The sequence below is a fragment of the Macrobrachium nipponense genome, chromosome 27 (genome assembly GCF_015104395.2).
Source record: "Macrobrachium nipponense isolate FS-2020 chromosome 27, ASM1510439v2, whole genome shotgun sequence".
Taxonomy (NCBI): Eukaryota; Metazoa; Arthropoda; class Malacostraca; order Decapoda; family Palaemonidae; genus Macrobrachium; species Macrobrachium nipponense.
Window position 1 is genome coordinate 35,264,342 of NC_087216.1, and position 22,442 is coordinate 35,286,783.

General features: G+C 40.4%; 1 protein-coding gene across 1 annotated transcript in view; it reads left to right on the forward strand.

Moving 5' to 3' along the window:
- The window catches only part of LOC135201016 (protein MCM10 homolog), a 219,168-nt gene that overhangs the window by 163,612 nt on the left and 33,114 nt on the right, over window positions 1-22,442 (forward strand). The window contains 3 exon segments of the mRNA XM_064229835.1: window positions 6,920-7,087; window positions 7,300-7,444; window positions 7,939-8,084. Coding sequence (XP_064085905.1) covers window positions 6,920-7,087; window positions 7,300-7,444; window positions 7,939-8,084 — 459 coding nt within the window.

Here is a 22,442-nt window from a genome sequence, read left to right on the forward strand (position 1 = left end):
TTTATAGTTGTGAAAATGGCTGCATTGAAGTTTCAGATCCAAATGATCTCTAGGTTTTGTGAGTCCTTTTTTGTCTTTCCTTTTAGAATTTAGGCTTTTTGAGTCTGTTCATAATGGTTTTAATTAGTTAGAAGAAAAGAAGACCAATTCTACAAGCAAAATGTTAAGGAAGATTTTTTGGACATATGTAATGCACAAGTAAGGAACAGCTAACCCTTTGAATAGCACGGTAGTTAATCTAAGGGGTTTTGTTTAAGTACAAAAGCAATATGCCCTTACTTGGAATACATGGATCAGGTCATGTAAAGTTGTAGATGGCAAAGCTGATAATGGAGGATAAGACAAGGCAAATACTGGTGTTTCATGCAAAAGGAATGGAGTGGAGATTAGGTGTTATCATTAAACTAGAGAGTGGGAGGTGTGAAGTAAAAGGAACACTGCTTGTGCTATGCAGCACAGAAGTTAGGTATTGTACATAAAGCCTCATATTAATAAGTGATAAAAATCAATGCAACCTGTGTTAGGTCAGGTCCTACTTTAACTAGAATACTATTCTCCTGTAAGGATGTCTGCTTCTCTCGGAGATTGATGTGTTTTCGAGTTATGGTGGTAGATTTGTTTCTCAACATTAGAGTAACTTGGACCATCAATGGATGGTCTCGTTTGTCAGTTTTTCGCAAATTGTATTGTAACAGAGATCTTTCATATTCACAAGTGATTCTTGATCCTCATTTCCTGCCAAGAGCAACCTGATTTACTGAACAGCAGCACCAATACACAGTAAATGTCCCTTGATGTTGAACTTCTCAGTTCCAGAGGTCCTTTATTCCTCCTCCTGTTAGACTGTGGAACATCTTCCTGAGGATGTTATGAAATTGGAACTTTAAACCTTAAACTTTGATGAAATAGATTACTACTAACTTGAAACAATTATTTTATTTTAATAATTTACTTACGTTTTTATCATTATTATTTTAATTTATTTTGTACTTTTCTAAAAACAGCCCTCTTTCTATGTTTCCTATTACCTTCTGTTACTTCTTTCAAATGAACACCATATTTGTTGGAAGTCCCTGTGGGCTTGCTCCACATGAATAAGGTTCACATTCTGAAGCATAATATGCACGAATCTTAGAGAACAGTGGAAACTAGCAGTGAATAAAGAAAATGGAAGAAACTTTGACATTTATTTTGGAATTCACTACAAATCAAGTATGACATACAAAAGAATGTATAAAGCAGATAAAAACTATAAATGCATGTGGACCTGAATCTGTGACCATATTGCTCAACCTTCTTGTGGAGGCACTAAAAAATTTGGTCAGGTTTTTAAAAGAATATTGATAAGAGAAGGACAATAAAAATAGATCAAAATAAAAGTATGGATACTGATGGACTACATTAACTTGAAAAAAGTGTATACATATAATTGAAATAGTGAGCAGGGTAGTGGGAAAAAATTGCAAATGGTGATACAAGCAACGGATTTGGCATGAGAACTCTTTATAATCCCCATAAATAAAAATCAACCTCCGGCCATCTCGATATGTGGCTATTTCTTAGATGCCTGACACTTCCAAAATGGCGGCAAATTTGCTCTATATTTAAAATATTTTCATTTCATAAGCCTACAGAAGTTGCATACTGTCCATATGACGATTGTGAACTTATATTTTGGCATTCTTCCTGTCATTAAGAGATAAACCGAACCCATCTTTCCAATATGGCCACCATATTTCCAAAATGGCTGCCAAAGATATAAATGTAAATATCTCTTGATAGATACCAATATGTTTCGTGTATCAATCAGTTTCGGCAAGTGCAGCTGTAGAGAGCTGTGCAGCCAAGTCCAGACTTGTACCACTTGCACCTGCCACGGCATTCCTTGCAACCGCACTTATTCAGCTTAGGAAAAACTAAATGACACACTAAAGATTGGCTCCAAATTGGCCCTGCTAGATTGGCAGCTCTCTTGCAATGCTCTCTAAGAGCAGCCCTTGTAGGGGGAATGGAATCATAAGCTCTTTGCTTCCTTGCAAAGAGATCAAGTCTAGCCTCATTTACACCTTTATATGAAAAGCATCTGTCGTACATTAGCACCACAAACAATTCAATAATTTACAGGTTTTCATCCTATACAGCTGGTGATGTTTAACTTAGTTTGGTGAAGGGTGTCTGATGTTTGCTGTTCTAGTATAGGCAGCAGCTATGACTTGATGCCCTGATGCATCTGCCCATTCTGTTCCAGTGATGTTGGACAATTTTGGTATTCATGGAGAAAGAATTCATTTAAGCCACACTGTCTGTTCTGGCATGATATGAAAAGGTGTGAAAATAGATTACAGTCTTCCTTAATGGTTTGCAGTTACTGTTTGTCCTTGGAATCTGTAACAGACATCTTGCGACTGTACATAGAATTTGCTGAGTATCTTGAGTCTCTCAATAAAGTTTGTGAGTAGTGTCTGTCCAAGGCTCTTCATAGATCTCAAGGATTCACTAACTTTGCTGTCCATGATTTCATGACTGTCTAGCACAATCAGATCCGCTGAATCTTCCTCAAAAGGGTTGCCTATTTCTCTGATTACTTTTGCTAGATTCTCAACCATTTCTGCACAGTTTCAGTTTTATCATGATGCTTACCCTCAGATTTTGGATCAGTATCACTTCTTGTCTGAAACTCATTAATCAGATGGCTTACTTCAGGACCAGCCACTGTCCATCTTCTGAGAGCATCCGCATCTTGTGTGCTTGGTCTATAGCCATTGAGGAAAAAGGCAGAGTCATTTTATGGACCATGAAATTTCCTTTTGTGAATTCAACAATCATGTCGTTTTGAAGAGCCTCCATGTGTCTCAAATGAATTGAAAACCACCTGGCATAATGTACATGGTCCAGGGCGAAGAAGAAAGGAATGAGCTTCTGCAGCACTTCTTTTTACAAATTGAAAGTAAGACTCCAGGTCTGATGAAAACTAGCACCAGAAGTTCTAGCTGGAGCACAAGATTCCAAAAGTAGAATTGTGGAGACACTCGCTTTTTATCTGATCCAGCTTTCACAACTTTGCTCACTTTCTTCATCTGCTTCCTGGATGTATGTCATATAGGCAACTTTGCTCAACTGATATAAACTGCAAACTGTCACCTGGTGGACTAGACAGGTCTTCTCTTCACATGTGAAGCAGAGATAAACGAATCTGCTGTTCCAGGAGTTGCTATTTCTGCTTCTGCAAGAGCACCAGTCCAACTTCAGTCTTTCAAGAGATCACCAAGAATTTTGAATGCTGCCATTTCTAAATGCAGCCCTCCAAACATGACGACCATATCACTATACTGCAGTGACCATTCTCATTGGATCTGTTTGGCAATTGCAAATACTAGTGGCTGATCAACTGCTACAACTGGGGTTTGGACAGGATTGAGAAACAGTAGGGTTACTCTTGCAATATCATGGCATGTTTCATCATTACAACTGAATGAGCTGCCTCTTGAAGAAGAGGCAACATTGATGACAAGCTTATTTTAAAGGGGGCCCTGTCACTTCTGAGAAACATGATGTGCTGCCCAAGATATGGACATATCATTTTCGTTCTTGTCCGACTGATTGATTTTCTCAAACCGTTCATACTCAAGAAATGTGCATAAAAAGCACCTCCACTGGATTAAGGGAGGGAATTCTCATGTTTGAAGTGAGCTGGGGGTACATTTTTGTAATACTCGGGAAGAGTTTTTTTTTTTTTTTCTTCCTTTTTCACTTTGGATAATTTAGCTCAAGTTTCTGTCATCACCCTTTTCATCAGTGCTCAGATGCTGAAACAAAGATATGCCTGTCCCATGGAAGGATGTTTGTGCTGTTATGGCATTTGGATTATGGTCCAGATTGTCAACAGCACAAGTTGTCAAGATTCCTTTTCTTAGTGTAGTGGGACAAATTACTTCTTCCTCCACAGCCCTTGCCACAACTGCTTCTCCCAACCCTTTAATCAATTCCAGAACCCTATCGTAGCTGATGCTGATTCCATGTTGATAAATGTATCAATTAATTGATGCTTTCTGGTTTTTGCAAAAACCAGGAGACTATATTGGAAATGGAGGTTCTCTTGACTTGGAATGTCTGGTAAATGTTGAAGGTGCTGGAACCTTCCAAGTTGAAGTACAAAAGTTGTGATAAAGCTAGATCAGTAGATGATGGTCCACTACCATTTTGCAGGACACTTACAAATTCCAAGAAACTTGGTGGTACAGATTTTATTCCATTTTCTGCTGTAGGCAAGCCAAATCTCTCTCCTTTTTGAAGGCCTCCAGTTCTGGGATATGGGCAAGTATCTGTTTTTTCAACTGTGTTCGGAGCACAAAGGAAGCATCAACATTTAGTTGTTCCAGTTCTTCTTTGTACAAATCATTAACTTCTACCATTGTGAAATACCAGTATCCATCTGTAGTCAACTGATTGTCTCTTATGTACATCTCAAGCACAGCAAAAGCATGGGCATATGCCTGTTGTCTGTAATGCACAAAATCATCTTCAATTTTCTGAGAATTGAGCCAGGCTCTTTCCCTGTTGTACATGCCTGTCAGACAAGATGGGTAATACATATGGTACTAGGAAATAATATCTCCAACACTAAGTTTGGCCAGAAGTTTTTCATCTAGTAGGTTCATGGCACGTCGGTGCAGCTTTTCGTGTGGAGCAATGTCATGGCAGACGTAAATCTTTGATTGGTGCTGGTTTGTCACAATTAAAGTAGATTCCTTCCTTTTCAGTTTTAGATTTGTCTTCCTCTTCTTCACCTGCCTTCTGGGTGCTATGTGTGAATTTTGCTGATTGGGCATCATCATCTTTTGTCTTAAATGATGACTTCCTTTTCCCTTCTAGTTTTGTGGTTTTGAACTTCAGCATGCTTCATGATATGTAGCTTTGTTATTTTCAAAGGTCTTCAGAATTAAATAATCTTCATCAAGCTTTTGGGGATGAAATGGTATAGGCATTGCATTCAACTTATAAAATTCAGGAATGTTGGTAGCAATAGTAACATAGTTAGCGCCAGATGCATCTGCAGTCTTTCACATGTGTCCGCTTGGCACAAGCAACAAAGCCTCCGGTTAGTCGTACTATCTCCCTTCAGGAAAGATGTCGACTTCCAAGATGGTGCTGCCATTGCTTTTGGTCTATAGACTGATAAAGACTGAGGGGTTATCCTTTACATATAATGTCAACCAGTGTGCCCTGGTAGTGCATTGACACTACACTATTACACTGTTACATTGAGTTAATAAACCAGCTTTTTAAAATGAGGATGAAAATGGGGCTTAATTGATTTCTAACCTACAAAAAAATTGATCAAGCTGAAGTTACCTTGAATCCATGTATTACCTGACCTTTTACCTTGTATGTGAACATAAGTACCAATTTTGGCCTTTCTGGCTGACATTTTTGATATAGTGACAGCCATCTTGGGAATTTCTAGGTAGCAAAATTTTGTATCTAAGTATGTAAAGGCTTGCTTTCAATATTCTAATATAAACTGGGAAAGACTGAGGAATTCGAATGTGATTAACCAATTAAATGTTAATATTCAGATATCCAACTGTACTTCAGATCTGAAAATTTATAAATACTCAATTTAAGTAAATACATCAATGGTTATAAAAGCGATCTAATACATACATGTAAAGTTACAAGTACATACAACACTTAATTAGAATTAGTCTTTACACAAATAGAAACCGTTGCCTTTTTCTAGGAGTATCCAGCATGAGTTAAGTCTTTGAAAACGGGTAACAAGGTGAGTGGGTCGAGTCCTTTTGACACTGCCAGATTTTTTCTGCTCCCTCTTGGACTGTCCCATCTTTATCCATATCCCTTCTGCTTGTTCTCCTCTGGCTCATGGTGAAGGTAGGTGATCATCATGTTCTCCTCAACAATGATGGCCCCGGTGTACCGGCTAAGGCTATGGTGTATATATATTGTTGAATTACCTGTAAATGTACTTGTCCCTTGGTATTCTGGGAGACCCATCACTTTCTTCTTTTTTGACAACTATGTCTTGGCTAAATAGTCCCTTTCTCTTACTGCTGCTGCCATTTTTGCTAAAGGAGCTCAGCCTAGTCAAGTCTCCTATAGTAATGGTCATCTTGCCTGTTGGAGAAAACTGTATGGCATGGAACACAGGTTACCAACCTTGACCCATTCTCTTTCTTTAAAAGAGAAGAATAACACCTATGGACATAGTGAGGTGAAGAAATGTGTGCATATATACTCCTCCTTGGGTTGGCAGTGCTGTTCACATACCTTGGGGGTGGAATATGTCATAGGTAGGGTTTACACAGGGTTTTCTAACCGAGTTCAGTACAGTGTTTTTACTTCCTTCTGGGACAAGGAATACATACCCCAGATTCCTTCTCTGTTTATACTTTAACATAGGTAGATTAGAGAGGAGTGGGTGCTACCTTACTGTGTTTGCATGAGTGCTCCATACTGTGGCTGAGAGCTAGTGTGTGTGCCTTCAACTTTGATAGGTTATTGGAGGATCCTGTGGATGGTTGAAATGTGTTCATTATGTTTACAACTCAGCTTTATCTCATAATTTGATGATTAGTGCTGTTAGGTCCGATTGTTCATTTCAATGATCCCTAGAACTTTACCTTAGCAGTCTGGTATGTCATTTCTCCCATTCAATAGAGGATCCAACTTATGCTTTGGGGAATCTGTTAGGACCTGAGAGTCCCTTCCTTTCCACCTGGTTTATAGTAGAAAGATTTCTTTTGAGAAGGGAAAAGAGAAAAGGAAGTTCAGGCCACAATTAAGTGCAGTTTAAATTGCTTAAAAGTTTGCATGATTTTACTATCATCATCATTGCCTTCTTTTATCAAGAAAATTTTATGGTTACCAGTTATTGTTACTTTATTTTGTTTCTTTACAGATTTTGGGAAAATCTAGACTTTCAGTGTCACCGTCACTGCAGATCAAAGATTCATCATTAAAATCAAGGTTGTCCATTTCTCCATCTGCTGGCCCCAAATTAGGTAGAGGGCTTGATTCTGGAAATGACATAGATTTGGAAATCTCGCCCCCTCCGAGTGTGGCTAAGGTGGGTAAAAAGGATTAAAATATTGTCATTTCTTTTAATGGGTAGGTTTTGAATGCTGAAAATACTACGCAATTTGTTAGTGTATTGTAGTTTTGGGTGCTATCACTGTAGGTAAAGGTGAAGCATTCTTTCTTTAGAGGATTAATATATCAATATTTTGGATATACTGTAATGAAGTAGAATTTAACTTCATATTTTATGAACTTTACTAGTTTAAAGCCATGGCACTGATCCAAGCCAAAGGTGGAATCCAGGCATCAAAGCCCAATGCAGTAAGGAACACAGCCAAAGCATCTGATCCAGAATTTCAGGAGAAGGTCAGAAAGAGAATAAGTACAGCTTCATATTCTTCAGATGGTAAGTCTGGCTTTTGTTTGTAATAACATTTAGAATTTTAGATACTTTTTTTATGCTGTTCAAGCACATGATATTTATATTTTATATATTTTGAGTTCATCAAGTGTATGCCATAGGATATACAAAAGGGTTGTTGAACTATTATGTGATTTTTAATTATTTTTAAATCATTAAAGTGTTGTTAAAATATTTTTCTCATCCTTTTATTTCATCATTTTTACCTGCACTTAGGGGGGCCCATCCATCAGTTCTGTTACCTCGTGTGTTTTCCTTCTGTACTCATACTATCCAAAATAGCCCTCTATAAAATAAGTTTTTGGTGAAAGTTTAAAATTTTGCACCCTTGTTTAGTAGAAGACGTGTTGTTTCACAAGATTTTATCAGAAACTGATTTTACTAATTCTGCAAGCTTATGGTTGAGGAATTTGGTTATGGGAGTTCTATATATAATAGTGCATATACTCTATATTAGTAAATGTTATGTTTCTTTGTAGATGAAAATCAAGAAAGAAAGAGATCTAGATTATCATCCACAATGGAAAGGGAACCATCACAGTCAAAGCTTAGTTCCGTTGACATTAACTCAGAAAAATTTAAGGCCATGGTGGCACAGAGGTCCAGCCACACCAATTTAGTTGATGTGAGTATCCCTCTGAATATTGTTTCTTTTATCTTACATTTTTTATGAAACTTTTGTCTCTATTGTCTTATGAGTTAGGTATTCATAAAGTCACTTCTGGTTATAGTTGATATAAGAGGTAACTAAGGTTAATTACTTATGTACTATACGTAAGAGCATTCATATAACTAGCTAGTATACTTGTTTCACAGAAATAGTAACCAAAGCCCATTTTGTAGACAAATTCCTCATTGTGAGTTGGAATATGTAGTTGAAGCTTGGTAACAAGGTAGTTAACGTTTGGTTACGAGGGATGAGAGGCAAAATACCCTTTACACACCTGTTGTCAAAACACTTTTAGTTTGGCTGCCACTTTTTGCTAGACTGACTATTGTTGAAAACTTTGGATATCTGGTTAATGAATACTTTTTTGTTTTAGTTTTTCACATATTTTAGTAAGTGAAGAAAAAACAGTAATAGAGGCATTGCGAGGAACTTGATTATATGTGCTGGTGCTGTATATATGTCTCCTCTTATACTAGCACCTCAACTCACATGATTTTTTTTAACTTACTGAATGTGTCTTTGAGTCAGGCAAAAATAAAATTTTTTGTACTATTGTGTTTGGGCTTTGCAAGTAAAGTATGTGTTATTTTTTATTGTTTGCTAAAAGTTTTCACTTCAGTGTGGAATATAATTAATGTAATTTACCTGCTGTACATTGTTAAATTTACACTCAAAAAGCAAATATTTCAAAGTAAGTATCACTCTTTGTGCTCAGAAATTCTGAGATCTTTGGTTAAGTATAGTTAATTGCATGCATATATGTACTACACATTTTAGGGGCTTTTGATATGGACACAATTGGGGCAGTATGATGGGAAAAGATTTGGAGGTAATTAAATGAAACACTGATGTTCATTATCCTAAATTATTTCCTTAATACTACTGAATGGGAACTTCATTTTTCTTATCACTATAATTCTTCAAAATTTTTATCCTATTATATACCTAACTTAGTCTAACTTATTACTGCTGAAGAACCTAAACCTAACTATCAGGAGAACCTTAACTTAATTAAAGAATCCTAATCTAATTCTTTAATCTAAATCTCACCTTCCATCTTAATGCTCTCAAAAGAACCCCAGATATTAAAGTTTTCCTCCAACTTCTTCAGAATTGAAATCAGCTTGCTCTATATCAACCAGTCCGTATTAAGTTGTTGATATCCTTCTTCTTACTGGAGAGATCAACACCTATTTTGTTTCTCCTTTAACTGCTGGTGAAGTTTATTTTTGGCAAGTGTGTCGAGGGGTTTAGCGTCATATAATCCACCATATCAGCTTTGGCACCTTTAATTGTTCCATCAACTGCTACAGCCACAAGGTATGCCCACAACAACTCCAACACAGACTTTCTATCACAGTTCCTGTCAGTAATGGAGGAATGGGAAGAAGGGTGGCACTTATCAAGTGTTTTTGTTTCTGTAATCTAGCATCTCTTGATTTCTTTGTTTATCACTTCTCTATTTTCAACAGCTCTTCTACTGTAATTGCCCTCTCTTATATTCCTAACTTCTCAAGCCTTGGTTTGAATGGGCACATACACTGACACAGTAACTGCAAGTAAACAAAGAAAAAAAATAAACATTGAGACCAATTTCACATCAGACATTCAGATCGAAAAAAAAGCACTACAGTTTCAAAAAACAAACCTCTTACAAACCCAATTCAACCGAACACTCTCCTACTTACTAAAATAAAGGAAGTCTCATTCCATTTTTTTAAATTTTTATCATTCTCTTCAAAATTCCTCACTTACCACCCATTCATGCTCTTATCTGGAACAAGAACTTGACTTTGTGTCCATGGCCCCGCACTCACCACCTCTTCTTCACTGACCCCTACTCCAACTGCACTAGACTTGCTCAGCCTTGTTTTGTATGCTTCAATCCCACTAACACCTGACATGGCTTCTATCTTCTCTTCTATACTCTCACTTAACTCTGATAGGCTCCGACACAAGTTATCCAAAACTCCCCCACTCTCACTCTGCTAACTTAATCATTCACTCACTCCCACACTCACTTTTTCAACACTTTCACTCAAAGGAAACTCGCACAAATGGTACATATCGTCTTCTCATGACTCGGTGTTGTTCCCAGTCTATCCAAATCTTATGTATCCTTGTCATTCCTTGAACTCACCAAGTTCATTCCTTCCACATCCTTCTAAAATCCTGTCAAAATCAAACAACCCATAACATGTACTTTCTCCAAACAACCTAGTAAACAAACGTTCCCTTACTCTTTCTACTTCTTTTCCCTTTAGACCTCTTTCATTCCACCAATTTATATCTTCTTTGTCTTCACTCTCCCTTTCCTTCTCCTCCTCTGACGACTTCCTTATGGGATGTTCTATTTTGTATTTTGGTGGTTCTCTCCATTTTCTCAACTGATATATTGTGCTCTTATTACCTTAACATTTCCTTCTTCAGTCCTGTCTTCTAACACATAACTCAACCCATTTGACCCCACAGTTTTCACTACATACCAACATTCATATTTCTCACACATCTTACTGTCAATCTTCCCTTTTCTACAACTTCCTGCAACACCATATCTCCTACTCTGAAACTCTCAAACCTGTCATTATCCTGTCTCCACACATCCTGCTCTTCTTCATTCAAATTCAGCCTCGCTCTCACATACACCTCATAATTCATTACATATTCACTTGGAGGCATGCCAGCGCTTTTATGTACTTGCCCATTATATGTACATCGCTGACACTCTTAACAACAAATCCCATTCTTTCTCTCTATCAGTCAATACTCGTAACATCTCACTCAGTCCTTATAATTCGTTCCGCCAACCCATTTGCACTTGGCATGTATGGAGTTGTAACTAGTACATGCTCAATACCCGACTCTCTTAACATTTGCTCAAAAGGTCTACCAACAAACTCAGTACACATGCAGGCAACAAGACCATACTGACCACTCTTGCAGTGCTTTTGCTGGTCTTATTCTTCATCGCTGCACAACTTACAAACTTACTCTTATGATCTACCCTAATGACCACTTTAATTCGGATTTGATCCGTCTTAAGCCTGGTTTGACCCTGGATCAGGTTATGTCTGAAGGTCCATCATTTTCTTCGCAAGAGGCCTTGGCTATGGAGGCTACTGCTTCTACCATCTTCCAGACTGTGTCCTGGTTGGACTTGTGGTCCACTGCAGTAGCCAGGATAGCATTGGATCGAGCTAGGGAGATTCAGTCAGTTCTTCCTCCTTTGTCAGGCTATTGCAGTCTGGGCCTAAGGCCATTTCGCATCAAGGTCATTCTTGTGCAGCTTTATGGGCTAGCCTCCTCCTGGTCAGGATGGACGCGGCCTTGTCAAAGTTGGCAGGGTCAGTAGATTCGGAGTCCTTGTTGGTGCTCCGAAACAGGGATCTCCTAGAGTCAAAGTTTCTTATTCCCAAGAACTCATTTAGAAGATGCAGTCAACCGGTGGCAAGCGGATACCAAAGATAAGCTAGTATGTCAGGCAGTATCTAAAGCGGAGGCTCATTTTCGTTCTCCTCCTCCCCCCCTTTGTAATGGCAGACAAGAAGGTCTCCTCATGTCAAGTCGATCAGGCGTTTGACTTCTGTGAGAGCCTCTCAGTCTGCTTCTCCATCAAAGTCAAAACAACAACGGTGTCCCTTTCACTCTCACTGCTACAAGGAAGGCTGGGAGGGGCTCTAGAGAAAGGGCAGAGGGGGGTGTCGTTGGTAGAATGGGTGCCTTTCCCTGTCCATTGCTATGGGTAGAGGAATGCCTGGCTGGCCATTGGGCCAAATAGCAGTTGCATGGAGCAGAGAAGTGGGTAGTATATGTCCTTAGAGTGAGGTATCTACTACCCTTCGACTTCTCTCCCCCCCCCTCTCTCGGATGGACCCCGTCTCAATCTGACCTGTGCTTACGGCTCTCCGAAGTACTTGGCTCTTAAGGAGGAAGTGTTGAAGATGCTGGACATGGGTGGGGTGGAAGAAGTGCATAGTCATTCACTGGGGTTTACAGTTGGTTTCCTGGTTCCTAAGGCTACAGGTTAATGATAATTAGGAGATAGCTTTTAGGATAGGCTATTAAGTACTTCATATAGAATTATGCTACATTATAAGTTATGCGAGTTGACCCTAGGGTACCAGATCATTACTTGTTGATTTCATTACTTACCAGAAGGGACAGACCCCTGATCTGTCCATTCAGTTAAGGTGGTGCTGAAATATTTTAATCAGGAAATATAGTGGGTACATATTTACCTTAGGTTTCAACCAGTGATTTATGACAGCCTAAGCCTTAGCAGCTTAAGATGTGTTTCAGATGGCATAATGAGCCTGTTTCCAGTAAGACTGATTTTTTAAAAATAAATCTTATATGGGATGAAATTTAAAGATGTAAGGGTTTATCTGCCAATCTTCAATACTTTTGGAGATATAGTGGGGCCTCGCTTAGTCGCGGATCAGCAATCATGGATTCAGTTAATCACTGGTTTTTCCTTGGACCACTTCTCAGTCTATATTGCTGGTATGAATCCCAGCATCACAGGCTTGTTCATGGTAGGCTAAGCCTCGTCTGGTTCCGATAACCAGCAATTAACAGATTCACATTATGATATTAACTGACAATAAAGGTAATAAAACCATTCTCACCTTTTATATTATTGGCATATCTTCATAATATATAGCCTATTCATGGAATAATTCCAAATCATTGACATCAACTTGTAGTTGAGTGGCCAGCAGAAATAAAAACATCGAGTTACACTTCACAGCGACCTTTGTCATTCTTAACATTTTTAGAAATGTTAATAGTAGTAGTGTTATTACAGTAGTAATAACATTTAGGAAAACATTAATTTTCAATTCGAACTTCATTATTGTTTTGGTATAACGTAATCAACTTCTCTGAACACTGCAGTCATACAAACAATAATTGTCATAGATTATCATATTGTTGTTTGCGATCGGCGACGAAGCGTAAATGTAATAAAACCATTTTTACCTTATATATTATTGTCATATATTCATAATAAAACTCATATCTTATATATTATTGGCTTATCTTCATATACTAAAAAGCCTCTTCAAGGAATAATTCCTTGGGGAATGCATTTTTCAAAAGACAAAAATACACTTTACAAGTTTAGAGTATGCACTAATTACTTTATTTTGATGTGATTACATTAATATTACAGTATGGCACTGTAAGCAGTACAGTAACTATTTTTTATCATAAATGTATATTCATTCACGAAAAAAATAAGTATGATCACCGTGACATCACCAAACCTACAGTCTCATTTGTACATACAATTTTTACATAATGTGATAGTGGTTACACCGTTCTACAAACTACATTGTATTTTACATAAGTATCCTTTAAACTCTATCATAAATCACTTTACTTACATTTTTTTTGGAGCCCAAATACTATATCCCGGAAAATTAACAAAATCACGAATTTTATCATAGAGCAAGATTCACTAATTACTGTTTTCTTCTTTTAATGACTAAATGCATTTTTAGGATAAACTCATTTACACATTTTCAAATACTATGAATGTAAATAGCAAAATCTCTCTCTCTCTCTCTCTCTCTCTCATCACTTACAGAAAAAAAGTATAATACTGATCTATTATTGTCGTAATAAAAGAACAAGATGGTCCCCGACATTTGTAGGTACAAATGTGTTGCCATATTTTTATTCTTTCTGTGATTTACGAAACTGCTTCAATACAACTTTTATAGTTGACTAAATGATTATCACATATTATAACAGTATACAAGAGAATATCTTATCACTATCGATGTTTCATTTCTTATCACCATAAAAATATTTAAAATACAAATTTCATTGTTGTTCTCGAGCTAAGCTAGTCAAGTTACTCTTGTCCTAAGCTGCTCTCTCAAGCTATTCAACAATTACTCTCCTCCTAAGCTGCTCTCTCTCTCTCTCTCTCTCTCTCTCTCTCTCTCTCTCTCTCTCTCTCTCTCTCTCTCTCTCTCTCTCTCTCTCTCTCTCTCTCTCTCTCAATGAAATATGAATTACTGTATCATAATATCATAAACTATTATGTACAAAAGTTGAAAATAATAATAATTCCATTAATAAGTTAGTTTCTTTCAGCAACAATTGTTTTCCAAAATAATTCTTTCGGTAATAAACGTCCATTAGCTGATTCTAAACTAAACAAAAGACAAAAATAGATTTTTATTGCTGTAGTATTTTACTGTTTATACAATGATATTACAGTAAATCATGTTTTTTTATCATACTTTTGTTTGCTGATCTGATGAAGGGGAAATTGAAGATAGGAAAGAATAACTTTGAAACTGTCTTGAATTTAGTTTAAGGTGATAGTTGAAGACATATTTGGTGCTTGAACTAAAGTAGGCAGTTATAAACATTGAAATAGTGGTCTTGGGTGGGTTACTTATTAAAGTAGGCAGTTTAAAGCAATTTTTGAGGGGGGTATGAGTGGGGTACCAGGATAACACGGGTATTTACTTATCACGGGGGTTTCTGGGCCCTATCCCCCGCGATTATCGAGGCCCTACTGTATTAGCATTTGAATCATTAGGGCCTGGGCATGGCAAAAATTATAATGCAATAGTTGAAACATCATTTGAATGTGAATATATATTTTAAAAATAAATCTTATATGGGATGAAATTTAAAGATATAAGGTTTTATCTGCCAAAAGAATTTTTCTTTTATCTTCAATACTTTTAGAGATATTAGCATTTGAATAGTGTTAGGACCTAAGGCAATAATTAGAACATCATTTAAATGTGAATTTATGATATTTTAAGAATAAATCTTTAATAGAATGGAATTTAAAGATGTAAGGTTTTATCTGCCGAAAGAAATTTTCTTTTATCGTCAATACTTTTGGAAAATTATAATCCAATAATTAAAACATCATTGTTCATACACGAAACAAACCTTCGGTCTTAACATTAGGATTTACTAGCGCCAAGCTGGAAACCGGTAGAATTAAAATTACACTTGTGAGATCCAGGGACTAATGGCATCTATACCAGGTCACGGGGCATGTATACCCAGAATGCCCACGGCTACCTGTGACCCATCAGTTATTTTCCTACCGCCTTTAAGATAAGACGTGTTACTGTCTATCTCATTTAAAGCCGGTTTTTAAGTTTGCCCGTTCTTTATCCATTTCATTTTTTTATTTTTCATTCCTTTTCTTTCTCCAAGTGTATCAGTGTGTGGTAAGAGTGTATACGTGGTATGATGGAGAATTTTGCCTCAACATCGGGATCGTCTACCGCTTCGAAGAGGAGACAAAGGAAATGCCCAGGAGTCAGTGGCTTCCCTTGTTCTAGGTTCCTAACCTCGGTGTCGACGGATCCTCATCCAACGTGTAGTAGGTGCAGGGAAAACGTATGTACGGTTACTAATCCGTGTTCTGTTTGTCGCGGTTTGGTCGGTGGAACAGTGAAGAAGTTCCTATGGGAAGAAGCCAATACAAAAGAAAGGGGGTGTCGGCCCATCTTTGGCTGACCAAACCTTACCGGCTTCTTTTGTATCGGTAAATAAACCAGGCTGCTCCATATGTTTCTCCACCTGCTTTTGAATTGTCTCATACCCCTTCGGTTTCTCCTAGCGGTTCTGTATCGGAAACGTCAGGAGGGGCCTTGGGTAATTTTATGAATAATTTGCACTCTCCTTTGTTCCCAGCAAGTAGAGGGGTGGGAGATCCGCCATCTTTGTTCCAGGCTCCTGCTACTCAAGCGCATAGGTTAGATGGTACGTGGTCAGCGCTAGGCCTACCAGGCGTACAACCTTGGATGGTCTGCTTGCCGCATTATAATGACGTCACGTTCCAGCAGGGTCCGGCAGCGCTGAATGTTCCCTCATCCCCCGGGCTTGCAATTTATGGGAATTAATGCCGCTGCTTCACCATCCCACTCAGTATTTACAGCGATGCAGAACGTGGGAGGTAATTTGGCAGCAAACGTGCGGTTACCAGCAGAAACCTCTCAGTCTCTCCCTACGAGAGGGATGACGTCACAACATACGTCACACTCTGAGATGGCAGGCGTGATGACGTCACAGACCGATTCTCGGCCTTTTTCGCTGCACCCAGACGCTAATACGCCTTCTGATCCGTCAATGCAAACTGTAATGCAGAAGTTACAGGATATAGAGGAGAGAATGAATAAGAGAGACAAAAAGAAAAAGTGTGATTCGCCTTCTTCGTCTTCTTCCTCTAGTTCGGCGTCATCGCTAAGTCCGATAACGTCACGGCGAGCGCCAGTCAACAAACAAGCGTTGGAGGAATGGATTCGGGAGTTCCTAGCGGATCCTCGGCCAAGAGGAGAAGAATCAATTCTTCCTCTTCTTCGGACGAAGACTGTCATTCCAAGTCAGCAAGAAGGTCGGAAAATCAGTGCTATTAAGCACAAGGTTGCCAGACGAAGCCGTTCGCAAGAATCCGAACAAGCGAGAGAGGTTGACGGCCGGCGAGCTAGCGGTGTCGCAAAGAATCCGAACAAGCGAGAGAGGTGACGGCCGGCGAGCTAGCGGCCGAGGCGGAGTTGCCAGTTCGGATCGCAAAAACTGCGATACCTCTGGTAAAATCGACGTTGGCGGCGAAAGGTGCAGCAGAGGATGGAATGCAGGTCCCAGTTTCGCCCGTAAGGCCGTTCAAAATACGTACGAAGGACGATAAGGCTCCTATTAAAAGTACGAAAAATAGAGAGTTGGCAACCTCTGGTCGGATACGTTTCGTGGAAGGCAGTGTCCGTCTGGATAGAAGGCCGAGGCCGGGCTCGCCGACGCTCGAAAACGATGCCAATGCTAATAAAGACGAACTTACCTCTGTCTTAAGGGAGCCTTCATCTTGGAGATCTAGACTAGATTCTCGCTCTAGATCCGTGAGCAGAGAAAGAGTGAGACGTTCTCGTTCCCCTGCTGACTATCTGGGATCGAGCCAACAGCGGCCAGCAAAGATCAAAGAGGCCGCGGCCGTAGGGGCAGGCGGCCGTGGAATTCCGGGCCGTCTGTCAGAAGATAGAGGCGAGACAACATCTCTCGTGACGGAGAGTGGTACACTAGAGCCGGAGGAAGGTGAGAAAACCAAGAGTTTCTGGCCTCGTATGCAGAGGTTATTGATTTGATTCGTCAATCAATAGCCTTTCGGAGAAGACAGAAACACCGGCCAGTATGCTTCCTCCTGGAATTGACATGGCGTTTGGACTAAAGAGGGATACCAAGGTGTCGTATGAATTGCCTTGTTCGAGTCATGCGGAATCGGTCTTGCAACACGTAAACGCAAAGATTGCAGGGAGGGATAATTCCTTAAGATCTAATATACATTTAAATTTTATTCCCCATTCCAAATGTAAATAAAGCAAAGGAAAAATATGTATCACCGACACCGAAGGTCCCTTGTGATGTCTAGGACAAATGAACCCTAATGTTGTAAGGTTAAGGCCTGGATTAACCTTGGATCAGGGTTAAAAATGGAGTGCCCTTTTCGATGACGTACCAAGAGGCTGCCACGTTAGAAGCAACAGCTTCTTCTGTCTTTCAGGCTGCGTCCTGGTTAGACCTGTTTGGTCAACAGCAGTGGCGAAAATTGCATCTCGGAAGCAACAAGGAAAGTAGTGGTAGGTGAACCATTGTTCATTAGATTACTACAGTCAGGGTCCAAGCGATTGCGTACCTGACAAACGTAAGTGCCAATGTTTGGGCAAATATCCTGCTAATGAGGAGAGATGCAGCATTGGAGCTGACTAAGCCGCAATGTGGATTTGGATTCCCTGTTAGCAATGAGGAATGGGGATATCTTAGAATCGCAACTACTGTTGCCAGAGGTCATACTGGAAGAAGCGATAGATAGAAGAAGGATGGACACTAACGATAGGTTGGTGCAACAGGCAGTTAGGAAAACCTCTAACCAGTCAAACTATTCCGTTGGAGGGAAGACAACAGCAGATGTCTCGAAAGAAACCAGTGAGACATAAGCATCCCTAATAGAGTCACAAGACCCTCTTCCCCAAAGAGGATAACTCATCGGCCCTTTCACAATAGAAACAACAGAGGAAGGGGCAATAGGGGAAGGGGGAGAGGCTCAAGAAGATAGGATGGGCGCTCCCATCACTCGGCCACACCAGTGGGGGGTTGTTGGCCTGCAAATCCACTGGAAGGTGTGGCAGGAACTAGGGGCAGAGCAGTGGGTGGTTGGATGTTCTCAGGATCGGGTGTTTGATTCCGTTCGAGGTAACCCCGCCCCTGACAGATCAACCATTACCCCACGTCACTTATGCCCACAAATCTCAGAAGGCCACTATTCTGCAGGACGAAGTGAAGATGATGGAAAAAGGAGCTGTGCAACAAGTATGCAGTCCGACAAAAGGCTTCTACAGCAGGATTTTCCTGGTACCCAAAGCCAACGGGGAGTGGAGGACAGTAATAGACCTGTCAACGCTGAATCTGTTTATAAGGAAAACCAGTTTCAAGATGGAAACTCCGAAAACGGTTCTACAAGCAGTCAGAATCGGAGACTTTATGCTGACAGTCGATCTAAAGGACGCATACTTTCAGATACCAGTCCATCAGTCTTCAAGGAAATTTCTCCGCTTCAGTCTTGCAGGGAAAGCTTTCGAGTTCAAGGTCCTGTGCTTCGGATTGACAACGTCTCCTCAAGTTTTTACAAAAGTGTTCACCCTCGTGTCGGCGTGGGCGCATGCTCAGGGGATCAGGCTGATAAGATATCTGGACGATTTGGCTGGTGATAGCAAAGTCCAGGGAGAAAATTACTCAGGGACAGGGCGGCCCCTCCTGCAGCTTTGTCACAGCCTAGGTATTGTGGTGAATCAGCAGAAGTCGCAGCTGGATCCAAGTCAACGTTTGGAATATCTGGGAATGGTGATAGACACAACACAAGCCAAAGTATTCCCGACAGACCAAAGAGTAGAGAAATGCAAACAAGTGGTGAATGCCTTTCTGGGAAAGCAGACCACAGCCAGCAAGACAGTGGCAGGTGGTGCTGGGAATCCTAACCTCCCTGGAGAAAGCTAGTACCCCACAAGGAAGGCTACACCTTCGGTCCCTACAATGGAGGATGAAGGGGAGGTTTTGGTCACCAACAGTAGATCACCCGTACAAGCAAATTCCCTTGTCGGCAGAAGTGAGGAAAGACTTGCTGTGTGGTGGGTGGACGACGACAATCTGACAGTGGGTGTCCCCCTTCAACAATCCTCCCAGACCTCTTGCTGTTCTCCGGATGCGTCACTAGAAGGCTGGGGAGCCCATATGGAGGAGTTGATGGTGTCAGCAAAATGGAGTTGCAAGGACAGAGAACTCCATATAAACGTGCTGGAGTTGAAAGCAGCTTTCCTGGCTCTACAAGAATTCAGGGAGAGAGTAAAGGGACACTCAGTGGTATTGATGTCAGACAACACCACAGTAGTAGCTTATATAAACAAGCAAGGAGGCCTAGTTTCTCGGCAGTTACATGTGATGACAGTTCAACTTCACCAGTGGGCTATAGAGAACCTGGTAGACATCAAGGCCATGTATATTCCGGGAAAAAGAAACATAGTGGCCGACAAGTTGAGCCGCAGGGATCAGATTCTGGAAACGACGGAGTGGTCCCTACACCAACAGGTAGTGGACAGGATGCTCATGTTGTGGGAAGGACCGATCATAGACCTATTCGCAACCAGGTACAACAAAAAGTTGGAAGTGTATTGTTCAGTAGTCCCGGACGCAGAGGCAGTAGCAGAAGATGCGCTACAACACCCCTGGGACAATCTGGACGTGTACGCATTTCCTCCATTTTGTCTAATCCGTCAGGTTCTGAACAGGGTAATGCGGTCTCAGAACCTCAAGATGACCCTGGTAGCCCCGTTATGGCCGAAAGCAGAGTGGTTCCAGACCTACTGGAACTCCTAGTATATGTGCCAAGAGAGTTACCTCCATGGAGCAACCTTCTGTGTCAGCCTCACGTGGAGAGGTACCACCAGTCGGTGAAGTCCCTATCGCTTCAGGGGGCGGGTGGAGACTGTCAAGTATCTCCTCCGAGAGCGAGGGTTTTCGCAGAAAGCAGCAACTCAGATGGCAGGTAAATATCAGAAAATCATCTGCGACAGTATACCAAGGGAAGTGGTCAGCATACTGTGATTGGTGTCGTAGGGGGAACGTGTCTCCACTCGGTACCACTATTCAGCAGTTAGCAGACTTTCTGATATATCAGAACAGAAAAACATATGTCTGTATCTGCAGTGAAGGGGTACAGGGCTGCTCTAGCCTCAGTCTTACGAATGAAAGGAGTGGACATATCGTCTTCATGGGAGTTGGCCATGCTGATGAGGAGCTTTGAACAGTCATGCCCACCAAAGGAGGACTAAAGCCCCAGATTGGGATCTGACCAAGGTACTGAGTAGTCTGACAAAACCCCCTTACGAACCACTAAAGGCAGTCCACGGATAGGAGCCTGACCCTGAAGACAGTCTTCTTATTGGCCCTGGCTTCAAACCAAAAGGGTGGGGGAGCTACATGGCCTCTCATATCTCATAAAGCACTCGAGAGGTTGGAGATCAATGGTGTGTGAGTTTTGTCCCAGAATTCGTGGCAAAGACCCAAAATCCAACAATAGTAGACGGCAGATTCGACTCTTTTACCATACCTTCCTTGGCAGACTTTGTGGACAACGACAAAGCTGAAATGCTCCTGTGCCCCGTCAGGGCACTAAGGGAGTACTTAAAGAGAACAAGGCACCTCAGGCCGGGGTGCCAGAGGTTGTTCGTAAGTACAGGACGGAACAAGAAGGAAGTGTCCAAGGAATACAATATCATTTTGGCTAAGGGAGACAATCAGAAATGCTTATACTGCAGAGGACAGAGGGTCAGATAGCCAGGTGGGAGCTAGAGCTCATGACATCAGGGGTGTGAGTGCTTCCCTGGCATTTAAGAAGAACATGTCTGTGGATAAAATTCTGAAAGCTGGCGTGTGGAAGCGCCAAACAACTTTCACCTCATTTTATTTGAAAGATGTTGCCCATAGATCCTTGGACACCTTTTCCTTGGGTCCAGTGGTGGCGGCCCACAAGTGATATAGTTCATCCAGTGCCCCTGGCGGGTTCAGTTTGCGTCTAGTCTAAGATGAAGGTATGAAAGTAGAATGAATGGGTATGACTGGTCTTTTTTCTTTAACTACTTTCTTACCTTCCTACTCCTTTAATTACGGGCAATATGAAAGGGAGTACGGTACCGTCCATGTGCTGGAACGGACTAGATGCAGGTGAGATGGTCAGTCCATACTGTGAAGCTATCTTAGCTGATGATATACTTTTTCAGTAGCAACACACCCCTCTGGATAATAAGGAAAGAGTGAAGGTGGATCCAGTCGCAAGGGACAAGAGTAAACAGTAGAATGGTATCTACACCCAGTGGGAGGAAACCAATAGATCCGCTTATATCTTTGGTCCTAGGTTCATTGTCCATTCTCTAGAATTTCCCTATATATTCGGAAATGGATAAGGTGGCAAACTTCCAGTCAGTTGTAGAGACTTACCTCCCTCCAATAGTAAGTCTATCCTAATGTTAAGACCGAAGGTTTGTTTCGTGTATGAAACAAATAACCAAATTTGTAAACTAATTTTGTTTTTTTGTATTTAATGAATAACAAACCTGAAGGTCTTAACAGTTAAAGGCCCCACCACCGTTGAACCCCCCACCCCTCTAGCAAAGTCTAAACTGGGGTTAGAAATCTAACCTGATGGGTCACAGGTAGCCGTGGGCATTCTGGGTATACATGCCCCGTGACCTGGTATAGATGCCATTAGTCCCTGGATCTCACAAGTGTAATTTTAATTCTACCGGTTTCCAGCTTGGCGCTAGTAAATCCTAATGTTAAGACCTCAGGTTTGTTAGTTATGAAAAATACAAATTAGTTACAAATTTGGTATTTTAAATGTGGATGTATGATATTTTGAAAATAAATCTTATATGAGATCAAATTTAAAGGCATAAGGTTTCATCTGCCAAAAGAATTTTCTGTTATCTTCAGTACTTTTGGAGATAATATGTATAGGCATTTAAATAGCGTTAGGGACTAATGCTATAATTAAAACATAATTTAAATGTGTATTTATGATATTTTAAAATTAAAATTAAAAATAAATCTTATATGGGATGAAATTTAAAGATGTAAGGTTTTATCTACTGAAAGGATTTTTATTTTATTTTCAATACTTCTGGAGATAGTATTAGCACTGAATACATTAGGACTGGGGCACCAGAAATGAGCCCATTTCCAGTAAGACTTCGCTTCACTCGTAATAAATAAAAATATTGCGGCTAT